Source organism: Saccoglossus kowalevskii, chromosome 2 (genome assembly GCF_978046115.1).
Source record: "Saccoglossus kowalevskii chromosome 2, keSacKowa6.1, whole genome shotgun sequence".
In the NCBI taxonomy this organism is placed as follows: domain Eukaryota; kingdom Metazoa; phylum Hemichordata; class Enteropneusta; family Harrimaniidae; genus Saccoglossus; species Saccoglossus kowalevskii.
Window position 1 is genome coordinate 40932492 of NC_140642.1, and position 22061 is coordinate 40954552.

At 38.6% G+C, this 22061-nt stretch overlaps 1 protein-coding gene across 1 annotated transcript in view; it reads right to left on the minus strand.

Annotated features, from left to right (window-relative positions):
• Nucleotides 1-22061, minus strand: part of LOC102809220 (sodium-coupled monocarboxylate transporter 1-like) — a 34464-nt gene that overhangs the window by 6382 nt on the left and 6021 nt on the right. Inside the window, exons 6-12 of the mRNA XM_006817771.3 lie at nucleotides 17087-17224; nucleotides 16840-16925; nucleotides 16481-16543; nucleotides 15742-15816; nucleotides 15341-15420; nucleotides 7504-7592; nucleotides 2884-3026 (exon numbers count right to left, since the gene is read on the minus strand). Of these exons, the coding sequence (XP_006817834.2) occupies nucleotides 2884-3026; nucleotides 7504-7592; nucleotides 15341-15420; nucleotides 15742-15816; nucleotides 16481-16543; nucleotides 16840-16925; nucleotides 17087-17224 (674 nt within the window). The remainder of the gene's footprint in view (nucleotides 1-2883; nucleotides 3027-7503; nucleotides 7593-15340; nucleotides 15421-15741; nucleotides 15817-16480; nucleotides 16544-16839; nucleotides 16926-17086; nucleotides 17225-22061) is intronic.

Here is a 22061-nt window from a genome sequence, read left to right on the forward strand (position 1 = left end):
ACTTTTGATGGCATTTATTGATTCCTGAATTTTTTAATGGAAAAAAAATGCCATGCCCTCTGTTCAAGTGGAATATGTTTTGAAAACCTTGGAATGTTCATTGCACAATGAATTCAAACTTAGCACAATGAGTTTGAATTCTGCCATTGTGATTGTTACTGCACAGTGAGACTTGGTCAATGTTTCATTAGTTGTGTTCACGTTACGCGAAGTACGGGCTAAGATTTAAGTTGATTTAGGCTTATCTAGCATATTTGCATTTTGGCTAGACCCAATTGCGTCCACGCACCGGGGAGGGCCAGTCGTTAGCACGGGCTAAGGGGTGGCATTAGTCGGTGACCTTTGGTAAGCCGCTATTTACGAACGAAAAATGGATGACACGCGCGAGGTTCTATTTCTGCTGCTGGCATGTTTCGTTCTAAATTTGAAGCGACGTGCACAGGAACGCGAGAGAAGACGGACCCAACTTATTTGGATGCACATAAACAGTATACAACGGTCGTAACAGAATACAGAGTTAATGCATGTCGTAGACAGCGAACCAAATTGATTTTGTCTACGATTGGAGCTGCTGTACGCTCTACTACTACAGTGACCCGATTAGTGTGGAAGCGAGCGCGGAGTAATGACTGGTGGAATAGTGTTGTTATACGAAAATGGGACAATTTTCACACCCAAAGGTCGCCGCAGAGGGTGCTTAGCCCTGGGCTAAGCGTTCGCGCATACTTCGTTAGCCCGTGCTAAGGTCTAGACCGCGTCTTAAATTCGGATCAGATTTAACCCGTACTTAGCATTCTTTAGCCCGTGCTAAGCGTTCACGCACGTTTTCTTAGCACGGGCTAAGGAATTTGACCTCTTAGCCCGTGCTAAGGAGCTGTGCGTGAACGCAACTAGTGTTGATCTCATTGTAAACTGAGGGTTTATAATAACAAAGGCAAATAAAAGTCCAATGACAATTTATGAAAACAAAGAGATTTGACTTGAGGAAACGAGTCACATTTAAGGTAGCGAGACTATTATTTGCTTACTTGTTTTCATCTTCTAATTGTGACAAAATGACTACAAATAGACCCAGGAAAGTATATATTTTTAGAATCGCCAGACTTCAAGCTTTGCAAAGGTGTGTTTGCCATGCCCGTATCTGCATTTTATGACCCATTACTTAATCAAAGGTGAAAAATTACTTTTTCTGTAAAAAAAATAATTACGCATTTATGCTGGCGATAAGAAGTATTTTTTTCACTTTTCCTAGTTGTTCAATAGTCTGGTAAATTGAATGTGTCTGGTCTGTGAAGCAACGCGTTTTAAAAAATAGTGTGCTGAATTTCAATTACTGTTTTATTCGCATTGCCCTCAACTCAAACCACAACTCGTTGGTAATTAATCGATGAAATAGTTTGTCTGGACACATTCAAGTTCCTCTCACTGTCATCTTAAAGCTGTGAAAATTTGGTGTTAATCCGACGACAATAAGTATACGTTATTTTTTGTTAAAGACCTTGTATTTGAAAAACATAAACTCCTAGAAAACGTCCATGAAGTAACAGCAAAGATTTTCAATCTTGTTTATCGGCACAATCAATTTGTTTTCCCATCAAGGTCTGCTTTAACATGTGTAGGGACATCCAAATGTGTAAGGCTATTGGAAACCAAAAAAATAAAGGAATGGGATAGCTATAATTGGATAAATTCGGCATATGAAAACACCAAAATCAATGATTTTTTTTCAGTGGCTGTGTGACCTTGTGTCTGACACATTCATATGCAAATGACTAATCTGTGAAACAAACAGGGGCGGAGACAAACCACTCAAATGTTTGGAAACACTCAATAGTGGCGTTCACATTAGAGATCTCGGCACGTGCTGAGACTCGGGACCGAGTCGGCACGTGCCGAAAATTGTGTGTGAACGGTCGGGACCGAGTCGGCACGTGCCGAAAAGAACTCGATCTCGGTCCCGATGGATGCTTGGGACCGAAACTCGGCACGTGCCGAGATTTGCTGCCTGAACGCTCGGCACGAGCCGAAATCACGCCCTCGGTGGTAAATTTAAGAAAAACATAAGTTGATTGATACTAGCATAAAATGACGATGACAGGAAATTCAGATATACTAGTAGATGGTCGGATGCTGAAGTATTGAATGCAAACCGTCATCAGCGACGCATATTTATGTGCTGCTACAACCTATATTTTCGTGAACAAAATAATTGTGTTTCGAATCTTCTTTGCCGTTCATGTGCACGATGGCTCGTAATAAACACCATTGCAACAAATGGATATAATTTCACTATAACAATTATTATTATTATCATCATATGCGTATCGTTTGTGCCAACAGATCGACGAATGAGAGCGTGATTTCGGCCCGAGCCCAGTCGGTCCTAAGTGGGTCCTGAATAACGTGAACACAACTGCTGTAATCCCTCTGCAAACACAACTGATTAAAAATTTCGGCACGTGCCGAGATTCCGTAACGTGAACGTAGTAATTGTGTGTCAGATAGCTACTGATAACACATCCTAACAATGCTTTGTCTTGAGTTTATCTTTGAAACTTATAGGCACACAGATTAAACCTGTGTTATTGATTTTGGAAAACACTACTGAGGCTGCCTTGCCTCCCTTCAGAAAATCTACATTTTAACCAACTTACATGACATTCTATGTTATGTTGACTTTATCACATGAAAGTTTATAGTGCATTTCATCAATTAATAAATAAATGTGAAAATCGTAATTTTCAACACAAATAATAGTCTCGCTACCTTAAAAACAGAACATGTATATAAAGTCTGGCAATGGAGTATTGGAGCACACACGGTAACCAAGCAACCAGAGAACTCCAAACTTGGCCCCATAGAGGAGAATACAAAGATACATACTCATTACTTTTGACACCAGTGTATCCCTAGCATCATTTTGGTGTACTTCACTATGGCAACGAGATGCTCTCCATCTTCTGAATGGCTTTATGATATCTTCTAACGTGACGGCTATCAACGCGTTCAAACCTGATGACATTGTACTATTCAAAGAAAGCAGATTCACAAAAAGTGATATGGATATGATACAAGATATATGATTGATGAGAGTGATATGGATATGATACAAGATATATGATTGATGAGAGTGATATGGATATGATACAAGATATATGATTGATGAGAGTGATATGGATATGATACAAGATATATGATTGATGAGAGTGATATGGATATGATACAAGATATATGATTGATGAGAGTGATATGGATATGATACAAGATATATGATTGATGAGAGTGATATGGATGATACAAGATATATGATTGATGAGAGTGATATGGATATGATACAAGATATATGATTGATGAGAGTGATATGGATGATACAAGATATATGATTGATGAGTGATATGGATGATACAAGATATATGATTGATGAGAGTGATATGGATATGATACAAGATATATGATTGATGAGAGTGATATGGATACAAGCCGGTAGGCTGGTTGGCGATCTGCTCCGCTCAAAAACAAGCACCATGTTTTTGGCTGTTTCCATGGTGTGACATAAACGTGAAGCTAATGTCGGTTTATAACTAATACGAAGTTCGCAAACACCATTCAGTTTTTGGAAGTCACTTAGTTTATTACTAGGACCACAATCACTCTCCTAATCGAGTGACTGTGCTAGGACGTATTCTGCTGTTACATTTATTATTTCCAACAGTTTTGCGATAGCATTTTCTAGAATGAAGCGTTTCCTGTAAATGCTGGAAAGCGAAATAATGAAATAACGAGATGGTAAATATTTACCTAAAGTACAGTGTGTTGACCTTCATAAAAATATACTTCATAATGCAAAACATTAGTCACAGTGAGTTATTTAAATATACGACTCCTAATCGAAAAATATGACCACAGTCCAGAATTTCAGACGGATATTAAGAAACCTAAGAGCATATCAAAAGCATTTACTCTAAAATATAAAAAAGAACTGCAGTCAAAAGTCAAGAATGCTAGCAAATAAAGGACTCTGTCCCACAATCCTTTGTGCGCGTTATTACGGACACGCGCAAAAAACTGTACCACGCTTGTCAAATCTGGGTCAAATATACAGTACGCTACTATCTTGCCACAGTGGAGTGTTCGGTGACCATTGAATTAGCCCGTGATTCATATTTTATGTGTATTAATTTATTCATCAATTTTCGTGACTGACAGTACTGCCCAAATTTTAGCTAAAAAAACGCAACTGGTGAAACGAAAGAGCATTGCCAGGCGATGGACGCGGGGCTCTTTGGCGACGACCGCATAGAGGTCAAAATACGCGTTCTATTTTTATGCGTTAAATATGGCTCTTCCATTTCGCCCCCTCCGGAATGTTCTACTTTCACAGCCTAATCGCAGGTTTTTCGAAAAACGTCGAAAAAACACAAGAATTAGTAGAAATGTTCCTGTTTTGGGCGGATTATTGATGGAGAATAATGTCTTTATTACAAAAATGCTGAAAAACCGTGAGTTGTTGCCTTAGTTATTTTTTTATTGGCGAAAAACTGCGAACTCGGCAAATTTGGTTGCACAAATTCCCTTTATCATATACACCCAGCGACACCGATAAAACTGGTAGGAGGTAATACATTTGGGGCGAAAGTATTCAAAAATCAGTTTTTGGATGTTGCAATGGCAATGGTGGGCCAGGATTGTTTTCCAATTAGTGACGGCACGACCTACCTGTGAAGTATGAACAAAACCGGCCGAGCCGAAACAATCACAGAGGAGTTAAAAGCCGTTGCTGGTGAAAAGTTACCCCAACTTTAGGGTCAAATTTCTCGGTAATGAAAACAGATATCAAAAATTCAAATGGTAACTTTGTGCCCACACTCAAGCTGAGTAGAATGAGCTATGTCTGAAGTGTTTTATCCCAAATTTGTAGGAGGAGATACATTTGGCGTGAAGCTATCCAAAAATCAGTTTTTTTGCTGTTGCTATGGCAACGGTGGTCCAAAAAAAATTTTCAGATTTTTCCTCATAACTAGGGTTAAGGTGTGACCTACCTGCCAAGTTTGAACAAAATCGGCCAAGCCAAAAAAATCACAGAAGAAATAATAGTGAACACTGGAAATGTACACACACAGACACACACACACACACAAAACGACAAAAGTGATTATAAGGGCAATCCTAGCGGAGCGGATCGCCAATGATACAAGATATATGATTGATGAGAGTGATATGGATGATACAAGATATATGATTGATGAGTGATATGGATGATACAAGATATATGATTGATGAGAGTGATATGGATATGATACAAGATATATGATTGATGAGAGTGATATGGATATGATACAAGATATATGATTGATGAGAGTGATATGGATGATACAAGATTTATGATTGATGAGAGTGATATGGATATGATACAAGATATATGATTGATGAGAGTGATATGGATGATACAAGATATATGATTGATGAGAGTGATATGGATGATACAAGATATATGATTGATGAGAGTGATATGGATGATACAAGATATATGATTGATGAGAGTGATATGAATATGATTCAAGACTTATGATTGATGAGAGTGATATGGATGATACAAGATATATGATTGATGAGTGATATGGATATGATACAAGATATATGATTGATGAGAGTGATATGGATATGATACAAGATATATGATTGATGAGAGTGATATGGATATGATACAAGATATATGATTGATGAGAGTGATATGGATGATACAAGATATATGATTGATGAGAGTGATATGGATATGATACAAGATATATGATTGATGAGAGTTATATGGATGATACAAGATATATGATTGATGAGAGTGATATGGATATGATACAAGATATATGATTGATGAGAGTGATATGGATGATACAAGATATATGATTGATGAGAGTGATATGGATATGATACAAGATATATGATTGATGAGAGTGATATGGATGATACAAGATATATGATTGATGAGAGTGATATGGATATGATACAAGATATATGATTGATGAGTGATATGGATGATACAAGATATATGATTGATGAGAGTGATATGGATATGATACAAGATATATGATTGATGAGAGTGATATGGATGATACAAGATATATGATTGATGAGAGTGATATGGATGATACAAGATATATGATTGATGAGAGTGATATGGATATGATACAAGATATATGATTGATGAGAGTGATATGGATGATACAAGATATATGATTGATGAGAGTGATATGGATATGATACAAGATATATGATTGATGAGTGATATGGATGATACAAGATATATGATTGATGAGAGTGATATGGATATGATACAAGATATATGATTGATGAGAGTGATATGGATGATACAAGATATATGATTGATGAGAGTGATATGGATGATACAAGATATATGATTGATGAGAGTGATATGGATATGATACAAGATATATGATTGATGAGAGTGATATGGATATGATACAAGATATATGATTGATGAGAGTGATATGGATGATACAAGATATATGATTGATGAGAGTGATATGGATATGATACAAGATATATGATTGATGAGAGTGATATGGATGATACAAGATATATGATTGATGAGAGTGATATGGATATGATACAAGATATATGATTGGTGAGAGTGATATGGATATGATACAAGATATATGATTGATGAGTGATATGGATGATACAAGATATATGATTGATGAGAGTGATATGGATATGATACAAGATATATGATTGATGAGAGTGGTATGGATATGATACAAGATATATGATTGATGAGAGTGATATGGATATGATACAAGATATATGATTGATGAGTGATATGGATATGATACAAGATATATGATTGATGAGAGTGATATGGATATGATACAAGATATATGATTGATGAGAGTGATATGAATATGATACAAGATATATGATTGATGAGAGTGATATGGATATGATACAAGATATATGATTGATGAGAGTGATATGGATGATACAAGATATATGATTGATGAGAGTGATATGGATATGACACAAGATATATGATTGATGAGAGTGATATGGATGATACAAGATATATGATTGATGAGAGTGATATGGATATGATACAAGATATATGATTGATGAGAGTGATATGGATGATACAAGATATATGATTGATGAGAGTGATATGGATATGATACAAGATATATGATTGATGAGAGATATGGATATGATACAAGATATATGATTGATGAGTGATATGGATATGATACAAGATATATGATTGATGAGTGATATGGATATGATACAAGATATATGATTGATGAGTGATATGGATATGATACAAGATATATGATTGATGAGAGTGATATGGATGATACAAGATATATGATTGATGAGAGTGATATGGATATGATACAAGATATATGATTGATGAGAGTGATATGGATATGATACAAGATATATGATTGATGAGTGATATGGATATGATACAGATAATAAAAGTTCTATGCTGCTTACCTTAAAGTTCCTGCAAAGATACATGCAACAAACAGACCCTGTAGACCTGGAATTACACCAAACTGTGAACTCACAAAGTATACCATAATCTGAAAAGTAAAACAAAAATTTGTAAAAAGTCACATCACAGTGAATGTTTAGTTCTGAACTCATTTGCTAAAGGTTAGTAATATAATGTACTTTCCCAATCATAAGCTCATTAACTTTGTTTTCGACCGTACGCAAACTCTTGATGCAATAACAATATGTCTCGCCGAAAATATCGCTTTAAAACTTATATTTATCAAACAAAAGTAAGAAAAAATGTACAGAAATTTCATCCAAGTCAACAGTTATTAATTACTTTGCAAATAAGTCCAAATAAAAGTAATTCTCATATTTATATGTAATTGCATTTCCCAACCCTATGCTATAAATGGTATGCCCAGTCTAGACGAGAAACATGAACACACTTTAGTGTTTTGTGACATTTCTCAGACAAGTTAAAGAAATACGCATTTGGTTTCAGCATTTATGAAAATATTAGTAATCATTCGGTTTATAGTGAAATATCTAAACAAGCAGCCTGTCGGCTGAGATAGCTACACTGTTAGCAATGCACATTTCAATTAAAGAACTGAACTGAAAGAACTGAAGATATCATTAGAAAATGAACAATATGTATAGTATCAAAGCAATCGGACTTGCTGTTTTCAACAAGAAGTCGAAAATATCACTTTTTACAAAAAATGACAAAAATATTCATTAAAATCAGAGAATTGAAGATATCAACACGAAATGAATAAATCTGAGAGAGATCCACATGTAGTACCTACATATGTAATATCAAAGAAATCAAACTTGCCGTTTTTAAGAATTCCAAAATATCACTTTTGACTAAAAATGACAAAAATATTCATCAAAATTAGAGAATTGAAGATATCGTCATGAAATGAACAAATCTGAGGGAGATCTACCTGTAGTACCTATATATATATGTAATATCAAAGCAATTGGACTTGTGGTTTTTAACAAGAAGTTGAAAATATCACTTTTTACCAAAATTTACAGAAATATTCACCAAAATTAGAAAATTAAAGATATCATTACAAAATGAACAAATCTGAGAGAGGACTACCCACAGTACATATACACAAAGTTTCAAAGCATTCAGGCTTGTTTTCAAGAAGTCGAAAAAGTAAAACATTGACACAGACAACACCAACGAACAATCACTTATATGATAAGCTCCGCTCGACAAAGTCAACAGCAGAGCTAAAAAAGAGGCATGCTACGTTTGGTATAGCCATGGTTCTGTGGTACCTTGATAGTGATAGGGCTCTGTTTGTCCGTGTACAGGTGTCGCTGTACAAGCTGGACGTCAACGCCGTAGTGCCACCCTATTAGAGTACTACCCGGTAGTATATATTTCTGCACTTACTGGAAGAACAAAATTAATTGTTTGATTTCGACCAAACAAAATACCATCAGGGAGGATTACATTCTACTGGCTTAACAGCAGTTTGGACTTCTTTTTAAAATTTATTTTGGACCATTTTTGATGAAAAAAATATAACGATGCTGTGCAAGAACGATTATTTTTACTGATTACACCTAGAAACCTTTCTACTAGTAGAACTACTGAATACAAGTTTATCTTCCAGGGTTTCACTAACCTGCCTTGTGAAAGTGGACTTGTTCCATTTTCACAGGGACCACAGGTTAATGAAACTCACAATCCCGCTTTAAACAGAAAAAATAAAAATCGGATTGCCACAGTAAATATACTACCTCAATTGCACAATCACACTTGAAAGCACACCTTCACTGAATTACAATTATCTCACTATTGAGGGCAATGGGAGTTAGTCATGGGCTGTATTGTCTAAATTAAACCGTGGATCTGCAATCCCCAGGATTACAAATGCATCATGGGAAATGTAATATGCATGGTCTGCCAAGTTGTTTACATGGTACACAGCTGTTATGTTAATTCTAGCATGAAACATGACTTGGTGTTCTACTCCATTGCTACTGAATAAAGAATGATCAAATCATGCAAGTTTATCAGTCTTCTAACCAGTCTTGTACATACCACTCCTACAAACCCCAAGAACAAGTGATTTTGATAACCTCACAATATCATGGCATTCATTGATGCAAGTAACTGTACTGTTGTAAGACACGGCTACAGTCCTTAGCATAACAAATAGTACAATGTTTTATTCCCAAGCTTATCGTTTACAAGTGTTGTGCTGATGTTCTTGCGTACACCATTTGTTATTTGCACATGTACAGATCTCACGAGATTACATCATACTCATATGTATCAGGTTGAAGGTCACGACACTACATCAACACTCATATGTATCAGGTTGAAGGTCACGACACTACATCAACACTCATATGTATCAGGTTGAAGGTCACGACACTACATCAACACTCATATGAATCAGGTTGAAGGTCACGACACTACATCAACACTCATATGTATCAGGTTGAAGGTCACGGCACTACATCAACACTCATATGTATCAGGTTGAAGGTCATGACACTACATCAACACTCATATGTATCAGGTTGAAGGTCACGGCACTACATCAACACTCATATGTATCAGGTTGAAGGTCATGACACTACATCAACACTCATATGTATCATGTTGAAGGTCACGACACTACATCAAAACTCATATGTATCAGGTTGAAGGTCACGACACTACATCAACACTCATATGTATCAGGTTGAAGGTCACGACACTACATCAACACTCATATGTATCAGGTTGAAGGTCACGACACTACATCAACACTCATATGAATCAGGTTGAAGGTCACGACACTACATCAACACTCATATGTATCAGGTTGAAGGTCACGGCACTACATCAACACTCATATGTATCAGGTTGAAGGTCACGGCACTACATCAACACTCATATGTATCAGATTGAAGGTCACAACACTACATCAAAACTCATATGTATCAGGTTGAAGGTCACGACACTACATGAACACTCATATGAATCAGGTTGAAGGTCACGACACTACAACACTCATATGAATCAGGTTGAAGGTCACTACACTACATCAACACTCATATGTATCAGGTTGAAGGTCACGACACTACATCAACACTCATATGTATCAGGTTGAAGGTCACGGCACTACATCAACACTCATATGTATCAGGTTGAAGGTCACAACACTACATCAAAACTCATATGCACCAGGTTGAAGGTCACAACACTACATCAACACTCATATGAATCAGGTTGAAGGTCACGACACTACATCAACACTCATATGTATCAGGTTGAAGGTCACGACACTACATCAACACTCATATGTATCAGGTTGAAGGTCACGACACTACATCAACACTCGTATGTATCAGGTTGAAGGTCACGGCACTACATCAACACTCATATGTATCAGGTTGAAGGTCACGACACTACATCAACACTCATATGCATCAGGTTGAAGGTCACGGCACTACATCAACACTCATATGTATCAGGTTGAAGGTCACGACACTACATCAACACTCATATGTATCAGGTTGAAGGTCACGACACTACATCAACACTCATATGTATTAGGTTGAAGGTCACGACACTACATCAAAACTCATATGTATCAGGTTTAAGGTCACGACACCACATCAACACTCATATGTATCAGGTTGAAGGTCACGACACTACATCAACACTCATATGAATCAGGTTGAAGGTCACGACACTACATCAACACTCATATGTATCAGGTTGAAGGTCATGACACTACATCAACACTCATATGTATCAGGTTGAAGGTCACGGCACTACATCAACACTCATATGTATCAGGTTGAAGGTCACGACACTACATCAACACTCATATGTATCAGGTTGAAGGTCACGACACTACATCAACACTCATATGTATCAGGTTGAAGGTCACGACACTACATCAAAACTCATATGTATCAGGTTGAAGGTCACGACACTACATCAACACTCATATGTATCAGGTTGAAGGTCACGACACTACATCAACACTCATATGAACCAGGTTGAAGGTCACGACACTACATCAACACTCGTATGTATCAGGTTGAAGGTCACGGCACTACATCAACACTCATATGTATCAGATTGAAGGTCACAACACTACATCAAAACTCATATGTATCAGGTTGAAGGTCACGACACTACATCAAAACTCATATGTATCAGGTTGAAGGTCACGACACTACATCAACACTCATATGTATCAGGTTGAAGGTCACAACACTACATCAAAACTCATATGTATCAGGTTGAAGGTCACGGCACTACATCAACACTCATATGTATCAGGTTGAAGGTCACAACACTACATCAAAACTCATATGTATCAGGTTGAAGGTCACAACACTACATCAACACTCATATGAATCAGGTTGAAGGTCACGACACTACATCAACACTCATATGTATCAGGTTGAAGGTCACGGCACTACATCAACACTCATATGTATCAGGTTGAAGGACACGACACTACATCAACACTCATATGAATCAGGTTGAAGGTCACGACACTACATCAACACTCATATGAATCAGGTTGAAGGTCACGACACTACATCAACACTCATATGTATCAGGTTGAAGGTCACACCACTACATCAACACTCATATGTATCAGGTTGAAGGTCACGACACTACATCAAAACTCATATGTATCAGGTTGAAGGTCACGACACTACATCAACACTCATATGTATCAGGTTAAAGGTCATGACACTACATCAACACTCATATGTATCAGGTTGAAGGCCACAACACTACATCAACACCCACATGTATCAGGTTGAAGGTCACGACACTACATCAACACTCGTATGTATCAGGTTGAAGGTCACGACACTACATCAACACTCATATGTATCAGGTTGAAGGTCACGACATTACATCAACACTCATATGTATCAGGTTGAAGGTCACAACACTACATCAACACTCGTATGTATCAGGCTGAAGGTCACGACACTACATCAACACTCATATGTATCAGGTTGAAGGTCACGACACTACATCAACACTCATATGAATCAGGTTGAAGGTCACGACACTACATCAACACTCATATGTGTTAGGTTGAAGGTCACGGCACTACATCAACACTCATATGTAGCAGGTTGAAGGACACAACACTACATCAACACTCATATGAATCAGGTTGAAGGTCACGACACTACATCAATACTCATATGAATCAGGTTGAAGGTCACGACACTACATCAATACTCATATGAATCAGGTTGAAGGTCACGACACTACATCAACACTCATATGTATCAGGTTGAAGGTCACGACACTACATCAACACTCATATGTATCAGGTTGAAGGTCACGGCACATCATACTCATATGTATCAGGTTGAAGGACACGGCACTACATCAACACTCATATGTATCAGGTTGAAGGTCACAACACTACATCAACACTCATATGTATCAGGTTGAAGGTCACGGCACTACATCAACACTCATATGTATCAGGTTGAAGGTCACGACACTACATCAACACTCATATGTATCAGGTTGAAGGTCACGGCACATCATACTCATATGTATCAGGTTGAAGGACACGGCACTACATCAACACTCATATGTATCAGGTTGAAGGTCACAACACTACATCAACACTCATATGTATCAGGTTGAAGGTCACGGCACTACATCAACACTCATATGTATCAGGTTGAAGGTCACAACACTACATCAAAACTCATATGTATCAGGTTGAAGGTCACGACACTACATCAACACTCATATGAATCAGGTTGAAGGTCACGACACTACATCAACACTCATATGTGTCAGGTTGAAGGTCACGGCACTGCATCAACACTCATATGTATCAGGTTGAAGGACACAACACTACATCAACACTCATATGAATCAGGTTGAAGGTCACGACACTACATCAATACTCATATGAATCAGGTTGAAGGTCACGACACTACATCAATACTCATATGAATCAGGTTGAAGGTCACGACACTACATCAACACTCATATGAATCAGGTTGAAGGTCACGACACTACATCAACACTCATATGTATCAGGTTGAAGGTCACACCACTACATCAACACTCATATGTATCAGGTTGAAGGTCAGGACACTACATCAAAACTCATATGTATCAGGTTGAAGGTCACGACACTACATCAACACTCATATGTATCAGGTTAAAGGTCATGACACTACATCAACACTCATATGTATCAGGTTGAAGGCCACAACACTACATCAACACCCACATGTATCAGGTTGAAGGTCACGACACTACATCAACACTCATATGTACCAGGTTGAAGGTCACACCACTACATCAACACTCATATGTATCAGGTTGAAGGTCACAACGCTACATCAAAACTCATATGTATCAGGTTGAAGGTCACGACACTACATCAACACTCGTATGTATCAGGTTGAAGGTCACGACACTACATCAACACTCATATGTATCAGGTTGAAGGTCACGACACTACATCAACACACATATGTATCAGGTTGAAGGTCACAACACTACATCAACACTCGTATGTATCAGGCTGAAGGTCACGACACTACATCAACACTCATATGTATCAGGTTGAAGGTCACGACACTACATCAACACTCATATGTATCAGGTTGAAGGTCACGACACTACATCAAAACTCATATGTATCAGGTTGAAGGTCACGACACTACATCAACACTCATATGTATCAGGTTGAAGGTCACGACACTACATCAACACTCATATGTATCAGGTTGAAGGTCACGACACTACATCAACACTCATATGTATCAGGTTGAAGGTCACAACACTACATCAGCACTCGTATGTATCAGGCTGAAGGTCACGACACTACATCAACACTCATATGTATCAGGTTGAAGGTCACGACACTACATCAACACTCATATGTATCAGGTTGAAGGTCACGACACTACATCAAAACTCATATGTATCAGGTTGAAGGTCACGACACTACATCAAAACTCATATGTATCAGGTTGAAGGTCACGGCACTACATCAACACTCATATGTATCAGGTTGAAGGTCACAACACTACATCAAAACTCATATGTATCAGGTTGAAGGTCACGACACTACATCAACACTCATATGTATCAGGTTGAAGGTCACAACACTACATCAACACTCATATGTATCAGGTTGAAGGTCACAACACTACATCAACACTCGTATGTATCAGGCTGAAGGTCACGGCACTACATCAACACTCATATGTATCAGGTTAAAGGTCACGACACTACATCAACACTCATATGTATCAGGTTGAAGGTCACAACACTACATCAACACTCATATGTATCAGGTTGAAGGTCACAACACTACATCAACACTCATATGTATCAGGTTGAAGGTCACAACACTACATCAACACTCGTATGTATCAGGTTGAAGGTCACGACACTACATCAACACTCATATGTATCAGGTTGAAGGTCACGACATTACATCAACACTCATATGTATCAGGTTGAAGGTCACAACACTACATCAACACTCATATGTATCAGGTTGAAGGTCACAACACTACATCAACACTCGTATGTATCAGGTTGAAGGTCACGACACTACATCAACACTCATATGAATCAGGTTGAAGGTCACGGCACTACATCAACACTCATATGTATCAGGTTGAAGGTCACGACACTACATCAACACTCATATGTATCAGGTTGAAGGTCACAACACTACATCAACACTCATATGTATCAGGTTGAAGGTCACAACACTACATCAACACTCATATGTATCAGGTTAAAGGTCACAACACTACATCAACACTCATATGTCATTACCTGATCAGCTGAGGAGTAATCTGGCACATATCTTGGTTCAATTCCATTTTCTAAAACAGATGATGTGGCTAAGCTAAAATCTGTCAAAATAAATATAAGAAAATTCCAGCTGTCAGATTTGAAACAGATTGCTGCAGGTAAATTGGTAAATGTTTGTCACAAAAACACTCTTGTCAAAAGTGTATAATGTACTGTTGTTGTACATTGCTGTAAGACAATAGCAGAGTCTTTAGTTTAACAAAGCTTTGTTCACATGTGTTGTGCCAATTTCGTAATATTTTTTTTTAACCTATCTGTGCATTCTTCATAATTTGAATATATGGTTAAATCATGACATTACACATATCATTCAGTAGAAAAGATAATTTTTAAGATTAGACAGAGTGGACTCAAATACTCACTGCCTGTTATGTTAAAGGATGAGTTAGGAGCTGTGGTAGATTGTAAAACCTCATATGGCATCTCAGTAATAAAATCTGGAAAATATGAAAGAAAATCAATTGGATATGAGACATGCTCAATCACTAAAACAGAAATACTTTCAAAGAATCATGTTTTTCACAAACACAATGGTTCATTCTCTCCAATAAATAAAAATAAAATCATTGTATTACAAAAATAAACAATAATATGAGTATTAGCGCAGTGATTGACAATTTCAGTATACACTTTACAATTAAATATATAGTATTACAAATACAGGAAAGTATACAGTAATAAATTGTCCACACATAAAGGTCAGATGTCAATGGTCAAAATAAGTCACAACTAATGATCCAGTATTCAAAAAAAACATTTTTTGGTTTATGTGCATTTTTAATTAATTCATAAGGAATGTTGTACTGGGAATGTTAACTTAATTAAGTATATTAAAATTGACCCTTTTTTAAAATTCTAAAATGTTTTGCGAGAGGTAGAGTTCTTCATTCAAGTTGAGATCAAAGCCATGGATTAGTGAAATGTTTATAGCGCCCTCTAGTGGATATTACCTTTTAATGCTGGTTTCTTTTGCTCTACATGGATGAGTCATTCATTATGAAGGTCATTTATTAGTATACTTGTCTACATCTATAGTTTCAGTTACTGCATGTAGCTACTGTCATGCCACAGAACGTTGTGTGTAAATTGTGTCACACTTACCAGAATGGTAGGAGTAGTTGGCCATTGTGTAATTCAGTGGTGGCATCAGTGGAGTCATGGCATCTGAAACAAACATACAAATTGTTAAATTACCCAGCATTCTGAGAACATTCCGTCAAATGCATTACCAATTATATCACATGAACATGACAGCCAATCAGATTGGCACATTTACAGGCAGTCATGTATTCTAATGTTAGTTTGCTAGTAGTTACAACATGATATTTAAACTGTGAACCACCCGATAGTAGCATGACTTTATACATCTCATATGTTGTCTCAGTTTACAAAAAAAACAACTAAAAAAACAGGGTATACTTTGTTGAATAATAAATAAACAGGGACATACTGAGACTTACTATTATAGAAAGCATAGAGGACAAGCCCAGTGAAGTACACCATGGGTAACATTATTAGTTGAAAAGGCAAATTTAAAGCCACTGCACTGTGAAAGAAAAATAGAATAGATGAAATGAAATGACACATGAACTGTCTTATTGAAATCACTCCATTAACACAAAGTTAGATTCCACATTAACATATACCAACACTTTATCTTTATGTCAACCATGATACGGTAATAACAGAATAATATTGCCGACTCACATTTGTGCTTGACGTAATGATTTAGATGCAGCATATCTTTGTACAGCAGTCTGACTTATGTAAAGTGGAAACGTATTCATTCCACCCCCTACAGCCAATGCCACCGCAGACAGCCTGGTTGTGATTCCAAATGGAGTTCTGTTTAAGAAAACACAAATACAGTGCCAAAATAAAAATTTAACATTCAGCATAGCTTGGAATATACTAGAGGTGGTTTCCATGATGGCAATGATGTCATACAGCAATCAGCACACAGTGTTCAATGATTCTTATTTTATAGTTTGTCTGAATCTAGCCATCTGATTGGCTGAAGCAAGGTATAACTCAGGTTTTCGGTAACTGATATAAAACCTCTCTGGCCCTGGTTAGTCAGCATACATGTATGGCAGGTAATGACCCTGCTTGATGTTTAGAACCTGTAAATAAAGCAACTGACAATGAGCATCCATGGTGTATACTATGGGTAGTCACACTGTGACGTCATTTGTTTACATTTTTGACAACCAGCATACATTCAAACAAATGTCACTCACTAGATCCTGATCTTGTGTAATGTTGTCAGGGAGTTGTTTTATTAAAGGGAAGCAGTGGTCTGTCTTTTGTCACTCTGTACATGAAATTTATGATCAATTAATGAATCGATTAATGGCGATATAAACAACTTGTATGTGCTGTGAAATGCTATAAATATAGACTATAAAACGGGCTATGACATAGACACTTGTATTTAAAAGTTGAAACATGGTGAGGTGTTGTGCATATGAATGCCATAACAATTCATGTTAAGTTTCTCGAAATCCCAACTGAAAATCACAGTGTTGGTTATGAGAAATCTGCAGAAGAACTACTAGGTGAACTAAAGACACATACAACGGCCTAGCTATTAGTAAACAGTGTGTAAATAAATATTGTACGACTTAAAACTAAATTGAACTACAGTACTAATTTCATCCAACTTCCTACTTTTTAATCAATCACTCACCGCCTAATTTACGACCACACAGCAGAAAACGACTGCATTTTTATTGCTTTTTTCCTCTCGCTCGCTTATTGACTGTTCACCCAAACACTGATCACTGGTCGAAATGGTGGTTTTAGAGATACAACGAGTATTAACTATAGTATTATTAAATTCTGAATGATACTTCAAAACTATACCACTTTGTAACATTCGTGAACACAACTTGAACTGTGTCCCCTTGTTGGGTGCTTATTTGGCTGCTTGTTCTGAGTTTAGGGAATGGAATATAATATTTTATTTTTTTTATGAAATTGGGATGGAAGTGTTACTGTGGACAAAGTAACAAACAATCTCAAATAAAAAATTAGTCTATGTGAATTTAGCATACATACATGTGTTCCACAAAATGCTGATGGAGCTGGATTGTGTTCTGTTTATATCTAGGACGCTCGCTCTTTTCAGTAATGATTATCGAGACAATTGAGTGAAAAGGGCAATGTTGACTCCTTTGGACCGAGAGAAGAGAAGCAAGGAAAATGTTGATGCGATTTTTATTCCAAAAATGCCAACGCCACGAATGTCCGCTGAAATTTGACATCAAAATTGAATCACGATCAGTGGCTGGGCTTGGTCTGTAAAAGTTTTCTCACAAACCAGTCAAACAGAGTCAAATTTAGTTGTTGCCGTAAATATCACGATTCCGAGAAGGCCTTTGGTACTGAAGATTATCTACTCTAGTCTGGTTTACCTTATTTTCTCAACTTGCAAAGAAAACAGAAACTGATTCGGCATGTACCCTTATGTATTTCAGCCTGGCCTTTTCTTTTTGAACTGAGGTCAAATATTACCTCTTCGTCAAAATATACCATTGCTCGAGTGAATAATTATGAAGCCTTTCGAAGCACAAGAAAAAAAGTGTGAATTGACACCAGAGATTGGAAGGTGCGACAACCTTTCAATTTGTGTCAAAAACACGCTTTGTTACAACATAATTGACCTGGGTCACAGAACAATTTATGTCCCTATCATCTACAGGATAATAATAATAATAATGTTTATTTCCAAAGTACCATAGGCCGCCGGCCCTAAGTACACTCAAAGATACATCACTAGTATATGCGGTCACAGGTTACACATGGTAAAGATTAAACAAAGATTAAATACAATAGTTAAATATCATTAAGAATTGCTTCCTCTAACAACGTTTCTCTATTACGAAAAGAATAAAATAAATATTTAGCACAATTTCTAACAGTTTGTGGATTTTTGTTGGTCATTAGGTTAATGAACTGGTGTTGTAGGCGGGGCTGCTTAGTGTATATGTTTGGAATATAGCGCTGCCTCAGCTCGTCGTAGGCGGGACAGAGAAGTAAAAAATGAAACTCATCTTCAACCCCACTACGACAAACTGGACAGATCCTGTTTGGTCTCGGTATGTTTAGGTGGCGTCCCTTTTCAATCATTAGACTATGTGATGATGTTCTGAATTTTAACATAGCAAGTCGAAAAGCTGTTTTCATTTCAATTACAAGATACGATTCTAGTTCCAGGTTACGTTTATATTGTTGATATAAACTTAATCTGTCAAATGAGTCTACAACACCACACCATTTTTGGAGATCTATGTCAAAACACCGCTGACGAAACAAGCCAAGAAACGCATTTTCATCGCCCGCACCCTGGTTGTATCACAACTCCCCAAATCCATAACTAAATAGTATTTCTTTTAATGACTTAACCCAGCATGTTTTGTTTGAGTCAGCCAGTGTGCATTGAAAATTGTAACACTGATAAACGTAACGGTTTGGGTTCATTTTAAGTATTTTCAGCCAGTATTTCACCATTCTACCTAAACGAAGAGAATACATTGTGGGACGACCAAGTTCCCCTCTTACTGTTGCGTGAATTAATGGTGTATTACGAATGTGAAGCAAAAATTTACAAAATTTGATGTGTACATTTTCAACAGCTGGAGACTCAAAATGACCCCAAATCTCGCTACCGTATTGCATTATTGGAACAATTTTTGTATCAAATATTTTAAAACATAGAGAAATAGGCACTGGTCATATTGTGAGAGAACTACATCCACAATTTCAACCATTTCATTAAGTCCGGAAGCACTGCTGGCGCTTCGACTAGCATTTCCAACAGAAGTGGAAACTAGGCCTTGCTTGGCCAATTGGGTACAACCCATGATAATATGCGGGTGTGCACCTGTCGAAGTTTTCTCCGGTGCCCGGTGAACTAGCGGGAAGGGAGGAAAGGCGTACACAACTAAGTGGGTCCACGGGGCTAGCAAAGCCACCCTGGCCCAGGCTCCTGAAGTCAGCAGGAGTGTTACGTACGTCGGGAGCTTGGCGTTCCAGGGTGCAGCAAAACGGTCCAACCTTGGACCGTCCCACGGCCGAAACAGCCTAGAGGCTACCCACTGGGGTATCAGCCACTCCGTGTTCTGGAGACGGAGCCGTCCTGAAAGGGCGTTGCCAGACTGTTCCTCACCCCTGGAAGGTGGTGTGCGGTTAGCTCCACATTGTATTCCAGGCACCAAAGGAGGATTTTGCTCCGCCAGGACTGACAACGATGGGGAATGCATCCCCCCTCCTTCTTGAAGGAGACCACCGCTGCGTTGCCTGTGCGGAGCAGGACTCTGTGGTCTCGAACTACGGGTAGAAAGCGTGGTAGTGCTAAGTACACTGCTCTCAGTTCGAGCCGGTTGATATGGTAGTCTCGAAACTAATGTGGGGGCCATATACTTGGGCTTGTTGGCCCAATAGATGCGCTCCCCAACCGTAGGGGGAGGTATCTGTTACCTGAGTCATACCTGCAGCGAGCGGGCCCAAGGGGCTCCCCTGTCCGAGGTTGGCCAGTGACGACCACCAGGACAGGGCTTCCTTCACTTGGTCCGAGATCGAAACCCGCCTATCTAGTTCCCATAGGAGAGCTCGGCGTTATAACAAGCGTTATACCGGGCGGCTGCGTAGTGCGGCCTGGGGAACGACCCTTCGAACCGAGGTCATCATTTCGATGATCCGTATTAGTTCACGAAGGGACACCAAGGGAACGCTGACTAGGCATTCGGCTAGGCTGCTTAGCGCTAAGCAATAAGCTTGAAATAGCTAAGCCAAGCTTACCTCTGTGTCAAAACTCCATGTCCAGGGACACCAACTGCGTGTTGGGTCGAGGTGGAACTTGTCGATTTACTAACGAGCCCAACTGGTGAAGTAAATCCTGTGTTAGCCTGACACGTTTGGCTATTACCCCTTGCCCGGGTTGTTGGTAAACAGAAGTCTGGGTTAGGATTGGGGTGTACCGACATCTGGTAAAGCAGCAGCACTACCTGTTTCATCACTCTGGTGAACACGTAGGGCACTGTGCCTAACCCGAACAGGTGCATCGGTACGTGCAGGTAGGCCCCGCTTAAGTCTAGCGGGGCTAGCCAGTCAATACGGTGGATGGAGAGAAGAACCCTGAATGGTGTCTCCATGTGGAACCGATCGAGGAGCACGTACTGATTCAGTCTGCCTAGGTCCAAAACTGGACGCCTGCCACTTGTAGATTTGGTACTACGAACACATTTGGGTAGAAGCCTGGCCTTAGTTCCGGCTGATGTACCCTGTGTATGGAGTCTTTCCCCAGCAAACTGCTACTTCCTGTCTGATTGCTTCCGCCTTGCAGGAGTCCCCTAGCAGTGCCCAACAGGGGAGACACTGACGGGGGGAAATGGAGATTTCAGCGGTATCCCATAAACGGATGTCACCACCTGGGAAGGTCCAGGGGTCGGTCACCCGCCGTCTCCAAATCCAAACCGGACTACACCGGCGCAATCTGTGTATGACAGGGATATGTGGCCATGTGTTCGACAGTTGCGAGCGGGGGTGATCCCTTTCCCCATGAGATGAGTTCCCCAAGACCTGAAGTAGTTACTAAGTTGTGACCTGGCCATTCACCGAACATGCCCCCCCCATTGCAGAGGTGAGCGTCAAACATGCCTCCCCTGCTGTCATGTAGACG